At 44.4% G+C, this 21,906-nt stretch overlaps 1 protein-coding gene across 1 annotated transcript in view; it reads left to right on the top strand.

Annotated features, from left to right (window-relative positions):
- Positions 1-92: 92 nt before the first annotated feature.
- spel1 (DNA mismatch repair protein spel1) overlaps positions 93-21,906 on the top strand; it is a 122,422-nt gene continuing 100,608 nt past the window's right edge. The window contains exons 1-5 of the mRNA XM_084598698.1: positions 93-308; positions 5,051-5,100; positions 6,349-6,384; positions 13,794-13,881; positions 18,139-18,278. Of these exons, the coding sequence (XP_084454824.1) occupies positions 275-308; positions 5,051-5,100; positions 6,349-6,384; positions 13,794-13,881; positions 18,139-18,278 (348 nt within the window). The 5' untranslated portion in view covers positions 93-274. The remainder of the gene's footprint in view (positions 309-5,050; positions 5,101-6,348; positions 6,385-13,793; positions 13,882-18,138; positions 18,279-21,906) is intronic.

Raw genomic sequence — 21,906 nt, 5'->3', positions numbered from 1 at the left:
GGGATTTAAATAGACACGGAACAAATGGACAAAAGACGCGAAACAATCGTCTTCCAAGCGGCGCTCTGGGTCTGGGCCACGGTGGTCTGGGGGTCTGGGCACACTGAGAATTGGCGCATTGGCGCGCGCGCGCGTTAATCGCACGTGTTGTGTCTGTTGTGTTTATTGTCGTACCTGTCATATGCGCGTGTAATCCTGAATAAAGTGCCGAGTGCTGCATCTTTGCACTGACTATAGTACTAACAGTTCAAGCTTTCCAGAAAGCGTCGTCGTAATGGCAGAGCTGTTGCCGAATGTTGACATCGCGGGTAAGTCGGCAGCGATACGCTCTCGCATGCGACCCGGTTAGCATAGTGACCATTTGGGTACAGAAACATAAGAAGTACACGGGACGGCGGTGGACCAGCAACTAAGGTTTACTCGAAGAGGCAGTCGGCCAAGGAATCAAATGACGTATGCATATCAAACGCCTACAAGAGCACAGTATTGCGAGTGCGCTGACAATCAGAGGCATGCAAAACTTCACTTATGTCGCTTACTACCTACATGCGCACACTTTTGCTTAAAAATCTAACCCCTTTATTGGTGAGTAAAGCACTAATGCACTTTTCAATGTCGTGCATCCTAATGTGAAAGGCCTCCACAAGCTCATTTTCCTGCCTGCTGTTTCCTTTTCAGATTACTGAAATGCTGTCAAAGTCAGGAACACAGTTTTCGCATTCTCTGAAGTGACGAGGGAGCTTATTTTGGTCTGACACATTTTTCAGTGAGTTCACATGCAGGGTCATCCATGCATCTGCCAGTTTGACCCATATATACCCTACTACAAGAGATAGGAATAATATATGACACGAGAAGCACAATTCACAAACTTGTTTGTATGCTTGAGAGAGCGCCCATTGGTAGCTTGCTTTCCTTTTTTGGAAATTCTTGAAGACAGGCCTGAAAGCTTATAGGGAGCCGAAAAGGCCACTTTCACACCATGCCCTCGTGCTACCTTTTTTGGGTTACGGGAAATGCCGTGAAGTTAGGGCACTACCAATTTTTTTTTCTCCAGCTCGGTATCTTTTGAGCCCCTTCTGTTCTTGGTTTTCATTTTCTGCTGCAGGGACTCTGCAACTGCTTGCAGCTAGTGATCCGGATAGCCTGCCTCACTTAGACGAACGGCTTGTTGGCTAAAGCTGTCATTCACTGTATGTGTGCCGCTCTTCTGCGGGGCATTGCTCAGGCAAAGGTTAGCTTTACCTCTTTTGATTAGTTTAGAGTGAGAGGAGGCATACAGCAAAAGGGCTTTTTTTGTTCTTGGCGAGTAGTTCCAGCACACATGGCCTTCCTTAAACATTAGCGTTAAGTGTAGAAATTGAATTGTCACTTGGCATTTTATGCGTGAAAGTCAGTGCACTGCACAATCATTAATCACATTCAACACATCACTAATGATTGTTGACAGTATGTCACTAAATGCTAGCTTCAGAATGAATTAAAAATCGTGAACATATCTGAACACTAATAACACGCTCGTCAGATAGGTTGCAACGAAGAGAATTATCAAACCTGGCCAAGAAGGTTTAGCATAACACAGAACCTACACTAGCACGAATGCAAATACCTTTCTTTTGCACATACTTTTCTTTGAAAGTCCACTATAGTTGAAGACAAATAAAAGGCCAAAAGCTGAATAAAAGAATCTACATTTGGTCCACTCGAGTTCTGAAACAAAATGGCGCCAGTCTCTTCAATCAGTTCATGTACTGTACAAAGCAGCTCACCATAGGGAATGGAGTAGAATAAGCCCTCTATATCAACGGAAAACGCCATGGTAGCACCCGCGAAGCCTTCCTTCAGCTCCTCAACCAGCCTGGCAGAGTTAAGAATGACAAATGGGCCATCTGCCTTGAGTATGTTCAAATGGCACTGTAGATATTGGCCCACCAGCTTCTGCCAAGAATCTTCCTCTTAACAATAGCCCAGAACGGAGAGTCAACCTTGTGGGTCTTGACAGAGAAGAAAACATCGTCTGTCCCGCTCCGCTTGATCGACTGCCTCCTCGGCAGGTTGGAAAAGGCAGTCGATCAAGCGGAGTGGGACAGACTTGAGACCTATTCAGCTTTTGGCCTTTTATTTGTCTTCAACTATAGTGGACTTTCAAAGAAAAAAGTATGTGCAAAAGAAAGGCATTTGCATTGGTGCTAGTGTAGGTTTTGTGTTATGCCAAACCTTCTTGACCAGGTTTGATAATCCTCTTCGTTGCAACGTATCTGACGAGGGTGTTATTAGAGTGTTCAGATATGTTCAGGATTTTCAATTCATTCTGAAGCTAGCATTTAGTAACGTACTGTCAACAATCATTAGTGGTGTGATGAATGTTCTTAATGATTGTGCAGTGCACTGACCTTCACATAGAAAAGGCCAACTGACAATTTGATTCGATTTCTAGACTTAAAGGCCCACTGTCCACCCTCCGGTCAAAAATATTTTCTTCCCCGGTGACTGTGAGACTTCGCCCCTAGAACGCAAGGCCGCAAAATGTTTTTGAAAAGAGTAACTAATAACGCAGTTACAGCCACCGCAATCACCCGATTCTGTTGTGCCTCTCTCCTTCCGCTCCCTCGCAAAGGTTTTTCCACTCTCCTGCCCGAGGTCGTCTAGCCTCCGCAATACAAATTCCCTTTCCTCCTCCGCGTTTGGCGGGAGGTGGGGCGTGGCTCTCCGCGAGCGCGAAAAAAAAAAAACGGTCGAGGGAGCACGCGCCGCTGGATTCAGTCTGGCCGTGGCGAGGGAAAAGCGCGCTGCGAGCGGTAGACACCCATCCTTCTCCCGTCACTCAGCGAGACGGACCAATGGACAACGTTCGCGGTATGTACGTCATTGCTGTGGCCCATCGGGCCAGCGCAGGAAACGGGGAAGCTGGCTTCCCGGAGGAGAGCATGAGAGAGCTTTGAATTGTATTTTCGATGCTTTGCGGTGCGCGTGTCACTGTAGCATTTTGCACAGACTATCTCCGGTACCTGATCGAAACATTGGGCTCCTTTGCTTAAAAGGGCCTTCCCTGGACAGTGGCCCTTTAACGCTAATGTTTAACGAAAGCCATCTGGGCTGCAGCTACTCACCCAAAACAAAAAAGCCCTTTTGCCTGCGTTTTGATGGAGGCGAAACGAGGTGGTGTCTGTGTGCTGTGCGATGTCAGCGCATGTTAAAGATCCCCAGGTGGTCGAAATTACTCCGTAGCCCTCCACTACGGCTCACCTTTCTCTCTATCCACTTTCACTCCCACCTTCCTCCCTTCCCTTACTGTGTGGTTCAGGTGTCCACAGAGCCTATGACAGATACTGCGCCTTTCCCTTTCTGTGCACCAATTATTATTATTATTAAATATTTTGCCCTATACATCCTGTCACTTAAAACTGATCAAAAGAGGTACAGTCAGCCTTTGCCTGAGCAATGCCCTGCAGAACAGCAGCCCACATACAGTGAATGACAGCTTTCGCCAACAAGCCGTTCGTCTAAGTGAGGCAGGCTATCTGGATCACTTGCTGCGAGCAGTTGTAAAGTCGCTGCTGGAGAAGAAAAAGTCGAAGTGGTGCCCTATCTTCACGGCATTTCCTGTAATCGTAGCACAACGGCATGGTGTGAAAGTGGTCTTTTCAGCACCCTATAAGCTTTCAGGCCTGTGTTCAAGAATTTCCAAGAGCAAAAAAGGAAAGCAAGGTACCAATGGGTGCTCTGTCAAGCATACCAACAAATTCTTAAGTTGCGCCTCTCGTGTCATATATAAGATTCCCTTCTCTTGTGGTAGGATGTATGCTGGTCAAACTGGCAGATGCATGAATGACTGTGCACGTGAACTCGCTGAAAAATGTGTCAGACCAAAATAAGCTGTCTCGCCACTGCAGAGAATGTGAAAACTGTGTTCCTGACTTTGACAGTATTTCAGTAATTGGAAAAGGAAACAGCAGGCAAGAAAGAGAGCTTGTGGAGGCCTGTCATATTAGGATGCAAGGCAGTAACAAGTGCATTAGTACACTGTCACTATTACTCACCAATAAAGAGGCCAGATTGTTAAGCAACAGTGTGCGCATGCAGGTAGTAAGCGACAAAAGTGAAGCTTTGCGTACCTGCAATTGCCAGAGTCCTCGCAAAACTGTGTTGAATTGACACTTACTGGCTCTCTTGTGACCACTTGATACGCATAAGTCATTTGATTCCTTGTCCTCACGTTCCTTCGAGTAAACCTCGGTTGTTAGTCCAGCGCTGTCCCATGTACTTCTTTTCTTATGTTTTTCTGTGTCTTTTGCTGGTGCAGTACATAAGACCAAGAACCCAAATGCGTGCCAGTGATATGGATGGAAATGTGTGCCTGTGCTAGCAGTGCGTCGCACCAGTGCTTGCTTCAAGGTTATCTCAGTTCAGCCGGTTAGACTCACACCAATCATGGTTCTTAGGGGTCTTAATAATGCGTATATGTATGGCGCTCTTAACAAAGAGCTGAGCTTCCTTTCATTGCATGTATCTGCACGATATTCACGAGGGCAGTAGCCTACAGCTTTGTTTCTGAAACCTGGAGCAAACAAGCTTGTCTAGCGAGAAGTGCACAAAACGAGGCGCTGTGCACCGGTACAATCTACTTTCTTTATGCATTATGTCGCCTCCAACTGCCTCCGTAATAAACCCGTTTCTTCGTCTTATTTATCTAGCGGTCCACTGCATCCTAAAGCATTTATACTCCAAATAAGAATGTTCGTACAATGTCCATTGTACAGTGGATGGCTTTATGGTTAAGCAGAATAGCAAACTCATCTCTAAGCTCTTGCACCGGATAAAAAATGAACTAGGCACATAAACAAAAGAGAAACGCCCTTTGGAAAGATAAACAGCTTTTCTACTGAAGCAGTTCACAAAATATGTATTGCACGTTACAAATGTAGCTTCGCTTTTCTGCTGTAAAACAAATAGGGTAACATAGCCGCTTCATGATTTTCTGCTATTTATTGAAATATTGTGCATGCTAATATGGTGTCATGATTGAATGTTGTATTTTTTGCTTGTGTAGAAGTGGAAAAGGACCGTGGGTTCCTGGGGTTTCTGAGATCCTTGCCAGAGGTATGTGTTGTACATCGTTATCTTTTACCTAGAGGGCTGTTCATGATATCTTGGAAGAAGCGCTCAATGTATTTATTGCCCAAGTCCATGAGCCTAAGTCCATGAGCCTAAGTCCATGAGCTTGCAATGCTAAGCTTATTTCACAGTGATGTGAAATAAGTTTCCCAAAATTAAAATGTTCCAAAGGGTCTGCCTGTACCTCAGAATTACAGAGGGACGAGAACGAGGGTTCCTGTAACCTTCGAGATTTGAAACTGGCATTGCATAGTCAAGCTCACAACAGGGCCGAAAGGCAAACCTTTTCGGCTCTATGCTTGTTGCAGAGGGGGCACAGTCATAGCGAATACCAAGAGCACGAAGCCCGTATTCAAAGCTGGTCACCCACTGCATAATATGTGAATGGCAGGGTTGGCATTACTGGTATTCCTAAGTGTTCATTCTGCGTCCTGTTTTCTTACTGCTCAGTTTTCAAATGCCTTTCTCATGTTACAGTTTTGCGTATGCCTCCTTGTTTTCATGATTGCTATTAAGGCTTCTCCAGAGGTTTTTGTAAACTTGTTGCATAGATTCGGGCTGACACTTCCTTCTGGTGTTAGTCCAGTGTGTTTTAGGGGAATCCCCAGAGGTGGTGTACATTTGTAATAAGGAAGCAATTATTCAGTAGCGTTCATTGTTCACGCAAGTGCCGCCATGCAGCTACGAGGGAAAAACTATGCAACTTTTGCAGAAGCTTTCACCGGAGCTACGCAGTTGACAAAAAGTTCTTCCTGCTCCAGTGTTTGTAACCAGCAAGACTGGCAATCTAGGGCAGTCACTTTTTTACCTGGGCTAGCCAGCTATGAAGGGTAGCTGTGAATATTTTTTCTATGAAAATCTACCTGCAAGCTATTGCTACTTGGTAGCGGTCAGTAATTGAAAGATTGACCACCAAAGCTGTCTTCATGGTCCTTTTAAGTAAGCCAGTGTTGTAAAATACCTACTTGTTGTTTAATACTGTTAGACACAGCTGCATGCAAAAAAAATGTGCAGCTTGTTCTGAGACAGAGGTGTACTTTGCAGTTGGTCCTTTTTTGTTTAAGTGAATGCGGCATAGGCTTCCTGAAAACAATGAGCAGGGCATCATATTCGCCCTTAATGCTTATGGTGTGTAAAGAGAAAAGAGACTGGGGTCAGTCACTATATGTGTCTGTTTTCTTATGTCACCGTATAAATGTTTGTGTTCATATTCTCCCTTTTTCTTATTTTCAGAAACCTGCTACAACATTCCGCTTCTTTGACAGAAGTGTGAGTTCCTCTACGTTGCCAAGCATTGCGCAGAGCATTAGTACATAATGTATATGGCTTGTTTTTCATAGTTCAGTGTTTTGTAAATTGGCTAAGGTTGCCTTTAAGAACATTTCTCAAGCATAGAATTTTACAGCGCACGTAGCAGGTACCTTAGGTCTCCCATTTTTCCCTGAGGCTTGCAAGCTTCATGGTGCTGCAAAGATAAATCTTTGGTTCATGTTCTATTCTGCCTTACTCTTGTGGAACAGAAGTTAGCAGGTACTCAGAGTTGGATGAAAAAAGCATGTGTTGTTCATTCAATACCATGCCACTATAGTATAATTAACACAACCCTATAGAGTCGAACCCGGTTATATCGAACCCGGATATATCGAATTTTGGTTATATCGAACTCACGAAATATCCCCTTGAAAATCCCATGTAAAAGTATAGGAAAGCCGCGTCATATATCGAACTCAATTTCACTGGTCGTTCTATATATCGAACTCCGCACCATGCACTGAAAAGTGTACCTTCCCCAAAGACGATCGCATCACCCTTGGCCGTTTGCCGCATGACGTTTTCAAGCCACGCGTGGAAGGAATGAGAGGGGACAGTTCGGCGACGGCTGGTCTGGGCAGCGCCGCCCCCATTTCCCAAAGGCGCGCGCATCTGCAGTTGTCGTTTCCCGCGTGCCAACACATGACATTTGCAAGCAATGTGTGTGGGTGTGCCCATTCTTTTGCTGAGCTATCTCTCTCCTTCAGCACGCGCTACGCATGCGCCAGCCAAGCCAGCTCAGCCCATTTTCAGACAGACGTCGGACGCTTTCTCCAGCGTGTGTTGCGAACCCTCTGCGTGCGGCGGCGCGGCGCGGACGTGGCTATGGCGTATGCGGATGTTAAGAAGTGGCAGCTCTCTCTCTCTCTCTTTTTTTTTTTGCGAGTCATCCTTTCTTATCGTTGTGCTGTACGCGTGGCTAGCGTAAGATATGGCGGCTGCGGACGTTAAGAAGCGGCAGGGTTTTTTCTCTTTTTTTTTTTTTTTGCGGGGATGTTGATTTTGTTTTCTGTTTTTATTGTTTATCCTTGCATGTATGAATCAGCGAAAGCACGCGGTCAGCTGCTGCGGTCATGACGCCCGCCCCAAGCGCGGCGTGATAAATCGAACCAGGCTTGTTCAATCAAGCCATCACGGGCACTCTGCCAAGTTCGCTCCCCGCCACCGCAGGAGCGATCAAAAGATAAATGCGCCCTGATGTTATCGCTGCGCAGCATCTTGACACGCTGCCAATGAGCTGTAGATGAGACGACCGAAACGGACTGACGCACGCCATCCACATGCAAGCGAAAATGCTCGCGATTTCTGCCGCCGCAGCGACACAGAAACCTTGTTTTGAGCTGCCGCGGTGGCTCGAGCGGCGAGAGGGACGCAGTTCCAACAAGTTTGAAAATTTTCGCTCTGTCGCTGCTGCTCGCCGCTGAGATCGCTCAGTCGCTTGCATGTAAGCGAGCTGGCCTTAACGCATTTTTTTTTTTTTTCAAATTCTCGGGTGCAAAAGTGGAGGGTGGGTTCATTATGCGAGTGTGTTGATTATGCGACAAATACGGTATCGTTTTTCGCATCGTAAGTGCCGTCACAAGCCGATTTCTGTATATCGAATTATCGATATATCGAACTATTTCGCGATCCCCTTCGAGTTCGATATATCCGGGTTCGACTGTATCTAAAATAGCAGTGCAATCTCTTAGTGTCGAGAACTTGCATGCGGAGTTCCCTGCACATTTTCACATTTAGTTGTCTTTTATGAAACAGCTTGCTATTATCAGATAATATTTTTTTTTTTCTGAACTACAGTTCGCAATTTAGCTCAGATTGTTCTAAAAGGTTATATGGCAGAGTGAATGCGATGGTGGCAGGTGTCGTGGGAAGAGAAATGCATGTGTTACATTTACTTGCCTTGTCGCTTGGATCTGCTGAAATGGAAAATTTCGCTCTTTGGCCAGAAGTGCACGTGTGATTGGCCAATCAGACTTGCTAGCCATTTCTGGTTTTTTACATAGCTCCTCCCCAGAGTTCTATGTTTGTCTCAACAAGCGCATCATCTTGATCATTGTTACTGCTGCTTCACCACTGCCATAGAGGTTTTGCATTAGCTGTGAGCTAGCCGCAAAGTTCAAACAAAGGGAACATTCTGCTCGTTGGTAGCTGAGAGCTGTATATATTTTTGGAGCTGGCTACGAGCGAGCTAACCTAACCACGGCTGTATGCGAGTTGGGAGGGTACGAGTGGTTGATTGCTAGTAGGTGCAATACCACTTGGGGCAATCATGCTCACTCGTTTATTTAGTTTCCTCTCTAATGACGTGGTCTTGGTCTTTCAGGACGAGATTAAGAAACAGCTTACGGGTGTGTTTACTAAGCTGGACTGCACCGGTGCAACACGATGGTGCACCTCTCCCATGAATCCATGATCTATCTTTTCCTCTGCAAGCGCACTGGCTTGGTCATTGCTCGCTGTAGCTACAGTGTAGGGAAACTACACAGTGTAACTACAGCAGTGTAGCTACACTGCTGTAGGGAAAATATTTCTTTTGCCCTGGCTAACAGGCAGACCCGCAAAACTATTGAAAGAGAACAGGTTACAGAAGTGTTTATGAAACGACAAAATGCTGCGCATGTCGCTGTCGCCTTTGCTTACATGGGGGTTGCTCACTGAAGTGGTATTCACACGGGTGCTGGGATTTGTCTCTAAGTGAGAGTGACTATACTCATGTCACTCCTTTGAGAAGCTGCTGGCCATCGCAGCTTCCGGCTTGTGCACCACCAACCGCCATCTGTGTGCAGGGGGTCATCACAGCCGGCCGGCACAAACGAAAATAGTAGAATAAAAATTTACAATGTATGTGCTCTATGTGCTACTGTGTGAGAAGCGAGTATTTAAAGCTGTTGAACCCCTGCATTCCTGTTCAGCATCACGGTTGTCCCCGGGACATCTTAGGGAAAGCTCAATTCACCACACTGCTGGTTGTAGAACAACATTCAGAATGTGCCCATAACTTTCAGGGAGGCTCATAAAGAGTAGTGATTCTCATTAGCGAGAGCGATAACAAAACTTACAAATGCGCACCTATTAACAGTCCTGACTGTGCGAATCAGTCATTTATGTCATAGCCCAAATCATACAATTGGGCATCATCTTATCAAGCAAAGCTGTTGCATCTACAAAGCTAATTGTGGCTGTGGCAAAATGGCAGATAAACAAAAAAATCCAACTGCCCAGTGAGTTGATGCAAAACGAGGGCTCTGCCTTGTGTATCCTGCTTGCCAAATTTGCTCCAAGTCGACAGCTTTTGCAAGAAGTGCAATGCTTCACATTTAAGGTTATGACATGACAGTGTTAATGACTTTTGTTTGCTGGCTGTCCAGCAGATCCTCCTTCAGATACATATGCCCTTTGCTGCTCACTTAATTGGTACTGGGATCGAACCCAGCACCTCCACCAAGGTGTTACGGGGTAGTTCAGCTTGGGAATGCAGAGAGTGGACATGGAAGATAAGGCTTTTCTTCCTTCCTTATGTGTATATCAGTGCATGCACCGCCTAATGTAACAATATTTTAATTGGTACCTATATTGTCACACACATACTCATTAGCATGCAATTGGGAGCTACCTCATGAGCCGTATGAACATGGCTACGTGGCCTTGGGGCAGTATGTATGACCTGCAATTCAAGGGTGCTGGCGGGCTGGATTCTGATTTCACCCTTCCATCTCAGAGGCTCAGGATTGACTTGCTAAGAGGCAACCCACATTGTGCTGAATGGACCATTTCACGCTATCCGCATTAAACAATTTGATTAGGTGCAGTAAGGAAAGTGTTAACGAGCATCCTCTATTAAAATGTAGTATTGGGCGTGAGCGCCACCAGTGGAGTGAAAGGCACTAGCATCGACCTGTTGAGCAAGTGGGGTAATGTCACTCCTCTCATTGCTGTTAGAGCAGACGCTGGATTGAATTTGTATGTTTTAAAAGTGCCAGCATTGCACTTTTTGATCTTGCATCGTTGCTGAGGTTGCTGAAGTTAATTTAAGCTGTTGCCACAGTCTGTTACAGCTCTGTACCTGGACATAAGCAATGGAATCCAGCGCAAGCCCTCTTTGCTGCCTGAAAAATAAGCTCACGGAATTTTCCTTAATAAAGATTTGAATAGTCAAAGAAGCGAGCGGTCATTCTCATATGTGAAGCAGACATTTCTGCAAGCAAAACATCCTTCATGGAGTTGGCTCCAAACAGTTAGGGGAATGGCAGAAAAAACTCTGCGCACATTTTAATTTGTGCTTATTACTTGTGAAGGTAACGAATATTTATTGCTGGCAGGATGGAAAAGATGTTAGCTTTTTCACGGAGCAAGTACCCTTTTAGAGCAAGGAAGGATTTTGCGAAAGCTTCTTCTGAATGAAGGTGGTAACATGGAAGTTTCACTGAAGTGAACTGGAAGATTCTGCCGCCATTGGCAGTGGTATGCATGATGAGATGCCTCAGGTAGCGTTTCCAGTACTGCAGTAATTTCAAATGACAGAGTATGTAAATAAATGCGACATAGAGCATTACATGCATGTTGTGGTGGGCATAGGTATGTATCAACAAAACTACTTTGCATGGGGAAAACAAATATCTGCCCGAACCAAAAGTGCCAGGGACGATAGTCAGTGCGCAAGAATTCGCTGCATGGAACGCGCTTGTTCACATTTGCTATAAAAATTTATTCACGTCTTCCTCATAGTCCAACTTGTCTGCTCTCTACGTTCAAAGGAGCTGTAGAATGGGGCCATTTCCACCAGCGCTATTCCGGTAACTGGATCCAGGTAATATGATTCTTCTGCAGTGTGCCTGGTAAAATGATTTCTCTGCAGCGCGCCTTCAAAAGCGGGCTGCAGAGAAATCTTATTACCTAGATTCAGTGACCATCTGACTGGTTGTTCGGCAGCTTTAGTTTTTTTTTTTTCATAACAGCAACAGCAATGCCGCAGCCGGTGCGGCATTAACTACAGTATGTAGTTAAAAACGTGCCAACTTCTATAACTGATGCGGTGAAGTGCTTTCTTGCCAAATGAGTGGCACTAATACTTCTAATTAAGCTTATACAGGCCCAGACCGAGGTGTATGTTAAATAAATGCATGTGCGTAATACTACTAATATGCAACTAAACTGCCAAGGAAAGCATCCTATAGCTGCAGTTCAACGCGCATTATCCTACTTAGTTCGTCATGCGCATGCTTCCGAGAGGTGGCGCCACGGTACGTCCTTGCACCTAATAAACTTTGTAAGCTCCCTCAAGAAGCTTTCAGCTTGTAGTTGGTCTCTGTGGGCTTCCATATTGTGTAAAAGATTACTCAATCAGATGCAGTAAAATTTTTGGCTTTACATAGTAGGGGTGTGAATTTGCTTACTGTGCAGTGTAGAGGTGTTGCGTAGCTAATAGAAAGATCAAGACATTGAAGTTCTTAAGTGCTCGTGATGATCTCCCTCATTTTGAGTTAAGGTGCGCCTTTGAAACTTGGCAGCACTGTGCAGAATGGTCTTTTCTTAATCAGAATCGGGAGCAAAATGGTATAAAGGTATGTCAGCTCGCTCTGGGTGCATTGACCTGCTCATACCTTTTTCCTTTGTTCAGCAGTGGCACGCTCTCGTGTCATACCTTTAAAGGATGAGCTTAAGTGTCACCAAAAATGTAGCGTCTTACACTGATATGGCGTGATAGGAGAATAATGTAGCAGGCAAAAGAAGCTTCCGCCGTTGCTTTCGCAATTCAACTAGGGTTAACTAGAGCCACCTGGTAAGGAAGAAGATGGCAGGTGTGAGGGGAGATGTGGGAGAGTACCCTCTCATGACAGCGTGAATGGTGGTCATTCCCTGAAATGAGTGAGCACTGGCTTTCCACATCTTTGGAGCACAATGTGGCGAGTTTTTATTGCGAAAGCAATACTTCGACAACCAAAGCGAGACCTCGGGTGGCCGCAGCTATGCCATGAAGAGGTGTAGCTACAGTCTCCTCACAAAAAAATCAGCCTGCCATGACATTTGAATTCACGTTATCCCTATGCCACGGGCAAGAGCTGCCAACTTGGGTTGGTCATTTCATATGGGAGGGTGATATCAGAATCAGCCTGCCAGAACTGTTTGCATTCTCGTTACCCTACGACACGCAGGCACGTCCATATGGCTTGGTAGAAACGTGACTTTATATGTGGGCTGGTAGCTTACGCTCTCGCATCATACTCTTAAAGGATGAGCTTAAGTGTGCCCAATACATACCTGGCAACTCTCCCGATTTGTCCGGGAGTCTCGCGAATTTTGATTACATTTCCTGATTGTACAGGCGCAACCTTAGATCTCTCGAAAAGTGGCTGCCACAGCCCAGTGTTTTCTTTGCTAATTTTTCATTATTTTTTTTTTTTTGCACACTATAGCTATAATTTTATAACTTATAATTATACCGGAAAGCAGCGCGGGGGCAGGCTTTGAATCGAGGTAGCGGCCGCCGGCAACACCACGAACCCGAAGTACTGACGGGTGGTGCCATATTGGATTTTCCGGATTGCTTTGCCTTAAGCTGGCTTGCGCATTTAGCAATCCAATCTTTATATGATCGTGGGTGCGCTAGCTGCGGTAGGCTTCAGTTGGCTTTTTCAGGTTGTCGAGTGAAATGCGGAACGCCGAACTGCTCTTTGTGTTTCTTCGAGTTGGAACGATCGATGGCGCTTTTGAAAGCGAAGAAGTACTTGCAAGTATTTGGGCAATTGTACATAGCTGAGTTTCCATGCTCTGACAGTTTGCGAAAAGATGACAAGTATGGATTCTGTACCACGTGCACCTGTCATGTGAGCGTTTTGAACGATGGCAAAACCGACATCCAAGATACACATCGCTTCACAAAATCGTAAGGACTATGCTTGTGCTGCAGAAAATTAACTAATGGGCCTTTACTGATGTTGGCAGCCCCAGTAATTTCTGAATTGATAAACTACATAGAAAGAAAAAGAACCCGCTGCAGCGGTCTCCCAAATTTTCATGGTGCTAGGTTGGCAGGTATGCCAATAGTGTAGCACTTTACACTGATAGGGCTTGATAGGTTAATAATGTAGCAGGCAAAAGAAGCTTCCTTCGTTGCCTTTGCTAGTCAACTAGGGTTACCTAGAGCTAAACCACAACTAACTTTTTTTTGTAACTAGGGATTGAAGGGGGGGGCACCATGCACTGCATTCAGTTAGGGTAAAAATGAAGCAGCTTGTACTTTGCTGGTGTAAGCCTTAAATGTGCTTTTCAATCTATGCTTGGTGTAGACAGACAGAATTGAGAGAAAAAGTAACTCGTGTTCACCACTTGTTTTACTCTTCAAACGCTATTATGTGTCCATGTTCTAGGACTACTACACAGTACATGGAGCAGACGCAGAGTATGTCTGCCGGGAGGTGTACCGCAGCATGTCAGCACTCAAGTACCTTGGCTCAGGTAAGCTGTGGTGCGGACTTGTCTTGCTTGGAAGGCAGCGACGTAACCAGAAAAAATTTTCAGGTGGTGTTACACGCCACTGGTAAATAGTGAAAACAGCCCAAACAATATCTGTCATTTTCTGCTTTAACAAAGCTGAAGGGTTAGTTGTTTTGTTCATTGTAGGGGTGTGCTAATATTGAAATTTTTGAATACGAATATGGGAAAAAGTGCCATGCCATCAGATATCGAATATCTGAGCAGCAGGAAAGCAATTGAAAATAAGAACTAGCAAACTTTGTTCATCTTGTTTATTTTGGAATTCACATGGTATTTGCAAATAAAATTAAGCTAGAATTGCGCAGTAGTGTATACTTTGCTGAAAAATCCGGTATAAATTTATTACATGATTTTTTATACAGTTGAACCTCGTTATAACGAAGTAGTACCGGGCGCAAAAATTTGTTATAACCGATATTTGTTATAAATGTTCGCACCTAAATTTCTGTAAATAAGTTTGCTAATAAAATGAAACAGTGCACACTAATATGGACAATGCAAAGGTGCAAAAATGCAAATTTTAAAATTAAAAACTTGGTATAAGCATGAAATCTCGCTTTTTGATCCATGTTAGAGAGCAAAAATGAATACTAAGAAGGCATGTTGCCTCCGCGCACAAGTTGCGTGAGGGAGCCAACGGTCTCTGGGAGCGTAGCGCATGCGCACGGATCGGTCGCAGTGGCAGAGGCACAGCAGGGGCTCACGCTATGACGAGGCAGTAGTGATGACATGCCAGTCACATGCCTGTCAGCCGTTGCATGGCCGGATTTGAGCAGCGGTGGCGGTTACGCACGAGTCCTGCCGTGGTTGTTCATGACCTCCGAAATCACCGCACGCGAGGGTGTGATCTCAAAGGCCATCAGCCGTTGGTGGTAGTTATTTTCGCCGCCGCTAAATGATGCTGTGCGCAAACGTGCGGGTGATTTAAACGCACTTGTGCGGCGGGAAATTCGATTAGTTCAAAAGTTTCTTTTTTTTTTTTTTAGGTTTTGTTCCGGCTCCTTTATGCATTTTTTGCCATTTTAATGCAAAAAAAAACTGCGTTGGTATAACCGGTCTAGCACCAAATTTTGAAATTTTTCTTTCTTTATATAGAAAGATCTCCCACAGAAATAAACTACAGACCACCAAACTTTGATTTTAGTTCGTTTTATACGATAATTCGCTATATCTGTGTTCGTTATAATGAGGTTTGACTATACCATTTTGTACAGGATGGACCTGCATGGCACTGGATAAAGCTATCATATTGCTGCTAAATAAAGTAAACTCTCGTCAATTTGGCCTTCAAGGGACCTGAAAAAAATGTCCAAATTAGCTGAAAGCTTGAATTATCTAATGAGCCTGATTGCCAAAAACCATTTGCATCACACTCCTGCATGATGCTTGTTTGCAATTAGAGGTGCAGACTAGTTTTTGTTTTCATCAAGTGCTTCTCTTTTGTGCACACTGTTGAGAAGGGCCTCTTCACAAAACGGCCATCGCATTTTGGGGATACTTCACTTCACAGTCCACACAGTGAAGCATTGTGGGGAAGCTTACAGTGTGGTGAAACTGCGGTGAATTCGAAAATTTTCAGTGTGTTCGGTAATTTCTAATATTTGTAAAATTCCCAATATTAGTTCTTTTAATAACAAGCATAGTATTCAATTCTTTTTTGAAATTTTAAATATTTGCGCACCCTAAGTTTATTGTACTATCTGCATAAAAGCATGAGTGCATATAGGAATGCAATGACTTTATTTGTAAGGAACATTTATTTCTCAGTAAAATACTGCTACAAAAATTGCGGCTATTCGCAATATTCTAGTACAGTGCACAGAAAGTCACGACTTGACTGGAATACAGTCAAACCCACTTATAACAATATTGAAGTGCCATGGAAGTACGTTTTTTATAGCTGATAATTGTTATAACCAGGTTAGGTTGAAAAAATAAACAAAACACAAACTACACATTTAATGATGACAAGGTAGCTTACACTTTTTATTTCATAGCGGGAAGAAACCCATAATTCGTAAGCATTGTCTGTTTCACGGCAATGTGGCTGACATCTTTCTGCAGGGTATCCAACTCCTGAACATAGTGCAGTGGAAGGTTCTTAGCGAAAATAAAGTCCCACAGGGAGTCGATCATTCTCAGAGCCTCCTGATGAGACGCAACCTGTACAGATTCTGGTTCATCGTCGTCGTCGCTACTGTCAGCGTCCTCCGTGCCAGTGACTGCTGCGACGATAGCCTCGTCTGTCAGCTCTTCATCTGTCGCGACTGTATTGTCGGCATGCAAAAATTCTTCAAGTCCTGATGTGTTGCCGTCACTACCACTCACTGTGGACCAAAGTTCGGTCATCGCTGTGTAGGCAGGAGCTTCGCAACCTTCTGCATCGCCGGCATCCCCAGCGAAGCCCATCTTCCTGAAGCAGTTCATGATTGTGGAGGAGCTTACTTTTAAAAGCGCATGCTCCAAAAATGAACTGCACTGCCATCAAAAGTGAGATCTTCAAGTCTGCCGTCGGTCGGCACTTTTGGACAGAAATGTTGAGGTTCAGCGCGAGCCTGCTCAAAACACGTTGACGATACGGTGCTTTGAAGCAAGCAATCACGCCTACATCCATAGACTGCAAGCCTGCAGAGGTGTTAGGTGGGAGGACAAAAACTTCCGCATGCAAGAGCTTCTGAGCTGTTTGATGCGCAGTGCAGTTGTCGAGCACCAATGCCACCTTCCTGCCTTCGCGCTACATCCACTCATCAAACTCGACCAGCCACTCTCGGAGAAGTTTCCGCATCGTCTATGCACTTGCGGAAAAGTTTCCGCATCATATATGCTTTTCCATTATGACTATAGCGAACTGGGATCCTCGCGGCACCACGAAAATAGCGGGGATTTTTGGATTTACCTATGATGAAGGCAGGGCACTCGTCGCTGCCATCCATGTTGGCACACATGAAAATGGTCACACACAATTTGCTTTGCTTGCCGCCCTTCCAGGGATCACCTTTGACAACGTGCGTCTTTGACGGTAGCATTTGGAAAAATCATCCAGTCTCGTCCCCATTGTACAAGTCTCAGTCTGCGTATGCTTCTTGGATGCAGGGCAGTGTTTCCTCAAGCTGCCTAGTGTCAACATCAAGCGATCCTGCCTCGCCCACGACTGCCTTGTGGACAATTTCATTTCTTTCTCTGAACTGTTGAATCCAACCACTACCAGGCTGGAAATCAGTGTTGTGCAGGAGGTATGCGAAGTGCTTCGCTTTCTCCACTAAAATCGGGCCACTAATCGGCAGGTTCGCTGCACGGGCATTCAAGAACCACTGATAGAGTGCCTGTCCCGCGTTTTTGTAGGCCCCGTGTCGAACCCTTTTCCGGCCGTCGTTCATTGCATGGGCAGCACTGGCATCGCTGTTGTTCTCAGTCTTGAGTGTGTTGCGTATGATTGTCGATACTGTCGATTGTGTCAGGCTGTACTTGCACACTTCTACGCCGTCCTTGTGCTCATGTAAAAGGTTCCGCTTAACTTCTAGCCATATTGCCGTTCGCTTCCCCTTCTGTGCCGGTTGTGTCACGCTTCCTGAAGGAGGATCCTCCATTGCTGTTCATGGAAAATCAGTGCTAGCAAGATCATGGCAACGATGATGGCACACTATTAGAACCACGCTAGATAGACACGTGCACGAATGCTGCTTCACGCCTGCCGCAAAACATGTGCAACCGTGAAGCGAGGGCCTGAGCAAATCAAATAGGGATGAGTATGTCCATGCTTTTTGATTAGGCCTTTGAAATGCTTGTATGCTGCTTTTCTTGCATTGGTTGTACAAGCACACCCTGCCAAGGAGGACTTTAATATGACCTTGTTGCATCCTTTGCCATAATAGGCAGCTTTACTGCAGTTGTGGTATCCTGACTTCTTTCTCTTACCTTGTTGTGCCCTAAGGGGCTTGCTTTATTGTGATATACACCTCAAATTTGTCATGGAGCAGGTCACACAGGATGTTCTAAATTCTGAGCCAGATCCGCTTCCGCTCGTTTGCTTTCAACTGTTAAAGAAAATTTCCTTACTAGCTAGAGTTGGGCTGGCTTGCTTGGCTCTTGAAACTTGGGTGATGCCAAGATATACTGCAATTTCTTTCATGTATTTAGCTTGGTTGTGTGTTTATTTTTCATGCTCTGCGGGCATGCCTGACAACTGTGTGTACAGGTGGGGCTGTGTACATGTTGCAGGTGATGCAAAGGTGGCATCCGTATGTGTGAGCCAGCGCAGTTACGAGAGCCTGCTGTCTGAGTTGCTGCTCGTGAAGCGGTACCGGGTCGAAGTGTACTGCAGCACATCAGCACGCGGCTCCTGGACATTGGTCACGCAGGCGAGTGTTATCCTATACTACCGGGAGCCGACACTGCCTTGCAGGTTTCCAGACTTAAGTCCATCATCTGGCCGCAGTAGCCACACCTCAGTAAAATGAATTCTAAATTTTGGTGTTTAATGGCCGAGTCTTACACATGGCCTTTGAAGGATGCCATAGGGCAGGGCTCCATGTTTAGGTCACCTGGGCATATCGATGGGCGCTGACATCACACAGCACACGCGAATTTTTGTGTTTCACCTCCATTTTTTGTAAGTCATTCTTAGCTGGGACTGAAGCCCACTGAGTCACCGCAGCGGGCCTACACATCAGTCAGATTGTAGGTACGTCTATGACTGAGGCATAGTGTTATGAAGGTAATCCCTTATTATTATTTTTTATTCCACTGCTAGCAATGCTTTTTTGGAAACCAAAGTGCCCCATTTGACTACATAGATTAAATTTTTAATAAATGAAGGTAATTTTTTGTCATAATGATTGAGTGGGTTAGTGCTGATGTGCAAATTTTTACAGCTTATAGCCTTGCTTCTTGGCTGCAGTAGTTTTATATTTCCTTAGAGGCAGGTTATAATAATGCTTGCATACTGACATGTCAGAGTGCTGTAAAGAAACGTAGGTAGCTGGAACGGTTTGGAGGCTTCTTCTCAGTTTTCCTCGTGAGCCAGGTGTAATTTTGGCTCACAAAAACGTAGGTAGCTGGAACGGTTTGGAGGCTTTTTCTCAGTTTTCCTCGTGAGCCAGGTGTAATTTTGGCTCACAAAACTGCGGCATCAGTGTCATATCAAATTGAATAGGTTTCCCCTGCTTTGTAAGCGGTAGATGCAACCTGTTTTGTTATTCCTTACTGTACTTGTAAATATCTAGGCCAGCATTCTGCTGCCATAGCTTTGACGCAGCTAGTAACACCAATGTCTGTGTATTCTGGTATGCAATTCTATAGTTCCCCAACCTTCCCTTATTGTTACTAAGGCTCCCTGGATAATTGGAAAGTAGTGGTACTTTTCGCTGCTTTGTGCTTTCCTCCTTGTCCACTGGGTGCCCGCAATGCATATGACATGCTTTTTATCCTAAGCCCTATCTGACCGGTTACAGCAGTCACCGGAGGTGTGTCTATTTAAAGCCAGTTGAATATCTCATTTGTGTTTAAAATTTTGAAAAAGAGTGACAATGGCATCAAAAATATTGTGGGTAGCGCTACTTTAATAAGTTGTATTGTAAGTTATAGGTAAAAGGAGTTTTTGGTTGAGTTGGTTTGATACCTTCGGTATCTTTTTTGTCAAGATGCAAACATATGTCTGTGGCACATATTCATCTATGTTTTCCTTTTTCTTAGTTTGTGCACGCTTATGCAATGTGGGTATTCAGCATGTCTTTTGCAAAATGGTATGAGCGTGCGTCTACCTCATATATGGCTTCATGATATGAACATGGCTTTTTGCGCTGGAGTTACCTCTGAAAGGATTAGGAGAGCTCTTTTATTTGAATGCGATCAAGCTGTGCCACCAACTAAACATTGGCCACAAGTGAAACACAAGACTTGCAGAACATTTTTTAGATGTCAGTGTAAAGAAAGCAAATTGCAAATCGTGAGGCTTTGCATTCAGAACATAACTTGTGTGAGAAACGCTGTAATGGAGTGCTTCAGACTAATTTGGGCTTCTTGTCGTTCCTCGATGTGGTGTTATGACATGGCACAAGGCGGTCACTGCTGCTTGGATTGAACATGGATTCTCTGGCTTGCAGCCAAGCGTGCCTACCACTGAGAAACTTCAGCAGGTTAAATAATGTTTAAAAAAAAGTTAGAGTGCAGACTTCTAGAAGAAGCTGCCATTTGATATCAGTGTGAATAAAGCACCTTGCATACATTGAAGTCGCTAAAGGGCCTGTCACACTAGCACGATACAGTCCCGATTTGGTCGGCCAACACTATGTCTTCGTGAGGTCTATGTCTATATCAGACTGCACCGACGGAAACAAACGGCTGACAGCCAGCGCCGGGGCTCCTAAACTGCCAAGAGTGCTGTCGGCTGATGGTCGCCCAACTCCTATGTCACAATAGCGAGACACGCGAAACCTATTGGCGACTTGGCCCTCTCGTTCTCTCATTCTCATGCTGCTTCTTTTGTAATTATGCTGTTGCTTTTGTTAATCCTTTTATTTTTACTGTCATGCGAAATTCTTGCATTTTTTTTTAGAATTACTTCGTTTTTTATTTCACTTGGTTTAATCTCACAATTTTTGAGTAGCATAGGCAGGGACGCTTTGTTTTTAATTCTGTTTCATAAATTCGACCATACCAAAACAAGTGCCTTACCAGTTATTATTATGGGTCAAGACTGGTTGCTGGGTCAGAAAGGTGTGCTCGAAAAATAAAACTAATTTGTGGCAAATAAGAAGCAGCGGATATTAAACAAAAGCAAAAAAAATGAAAGTTGGTGCCCTCTATGCGGGATCGAATTCAAGTCTTATGCAAGTTTTGCTCTCTTCGCGCACACAGTTCTCGAAAACATTGAATTATGGCACAAAAAATTTCTTGTGAGATGCGTAACTTAGCGTTAAATCGGCTTTCGAAGTAGCGAAGTAGCTTTCGAAGTAAACACTACGATTGAAGTACAGGAGGATCGGCAGCTCTATACTGGCTCCAAGAAAATAATCACTTCTTTGTCATTCATTTCTTCAGCACCTACATTGTTCATTTTGGACGCTTTTGTGCAATTCGAATATGCGGAAAGGTAGCTCGCATTGGCTGCAGCTTCGACACGCATTGCGAATCTACCCTTTACTCGCCCCAACTGGGAATTGCTGTCATTGACATTTCGCAGGCATTCGGCAGTACTGCATTTTTTGGCGGCTCATGCTCATGTGTAGGTAGGGGATTGTGGATCAATTATACATATTTATATGGGTGTGTTCAGATGAGAACGAAATTTGAAGTCCCATGACCATTTTTTGTTTTCAATTAAATTTTTATATGGGGTGGGCAAATGTCTCAACACAAAGGTATGAACCTTAATTTTGCAAGATATGCTGTAGATTTCTCGGGGAAAAAATCGTATATCACTAGAGGTGGAAAACGCAGTTTTTGCCATTTCAAAAAGTTGAAAGTTTGGAGCCCGGTTTCATGCACACTAAATATTCCTCGCGAATTACTTTTATAGCGAATAAGTTTATGCAACTTTCACTAATAAAAACATTAAAAAGAAAGCGTTTTGATGCAATATGTGTTTTAATAAAAAATCGTGAACTATGATGGGAGAGGCCTTCGCCCTGCAGTGGGTATAATCAGGCTGATGATGATGATGATTCAGGAGCAGTGCGCTGCACAAAAGTCAATTTTCAGTCCTTTATTCTGGCATGATGCTTCTAAATTTTTCCGTTGAAACTTTTTGCCTGCATTATGGAGGTTATATTCTCCATTTCAAGCAAATAGTGCAGTTGTAAGACTGTAAAATGTTTTTACATGGCGCTTCAAAATCTGCTGATGTTCAACAATGTCAAAAAACAAGCAACTTTGATTTGAATTGAAAAAAAAAAACATCTTCGATTTTTTTTAAATTTGTCAGAATAATTCCAGATGTCTCATAATTATAACGCACTGAAAAAGTGTTGCATTATTTTGTTTGATATT

Source organism: Amblyomma maculatum, chromosome 1 (assembly GCF_055883805.1).
Source record: "Amblyomma maculatum isolate TAMU_Amacu chromosome 1, ASM5588380v1, whole genome shotgun sequence".
Lineage (NCBI taxonomy): Eukaryota > Metazoa > Arthropoda > Arachnida > Ixodida > Ixodidae > Amblyomma > Amblyomma maculatum.
The sequence above is the reverse complement of the archived record's forward strand: the minus strand, read 5'-3'. Positions and strand labels throughout refer to the sequence as shown.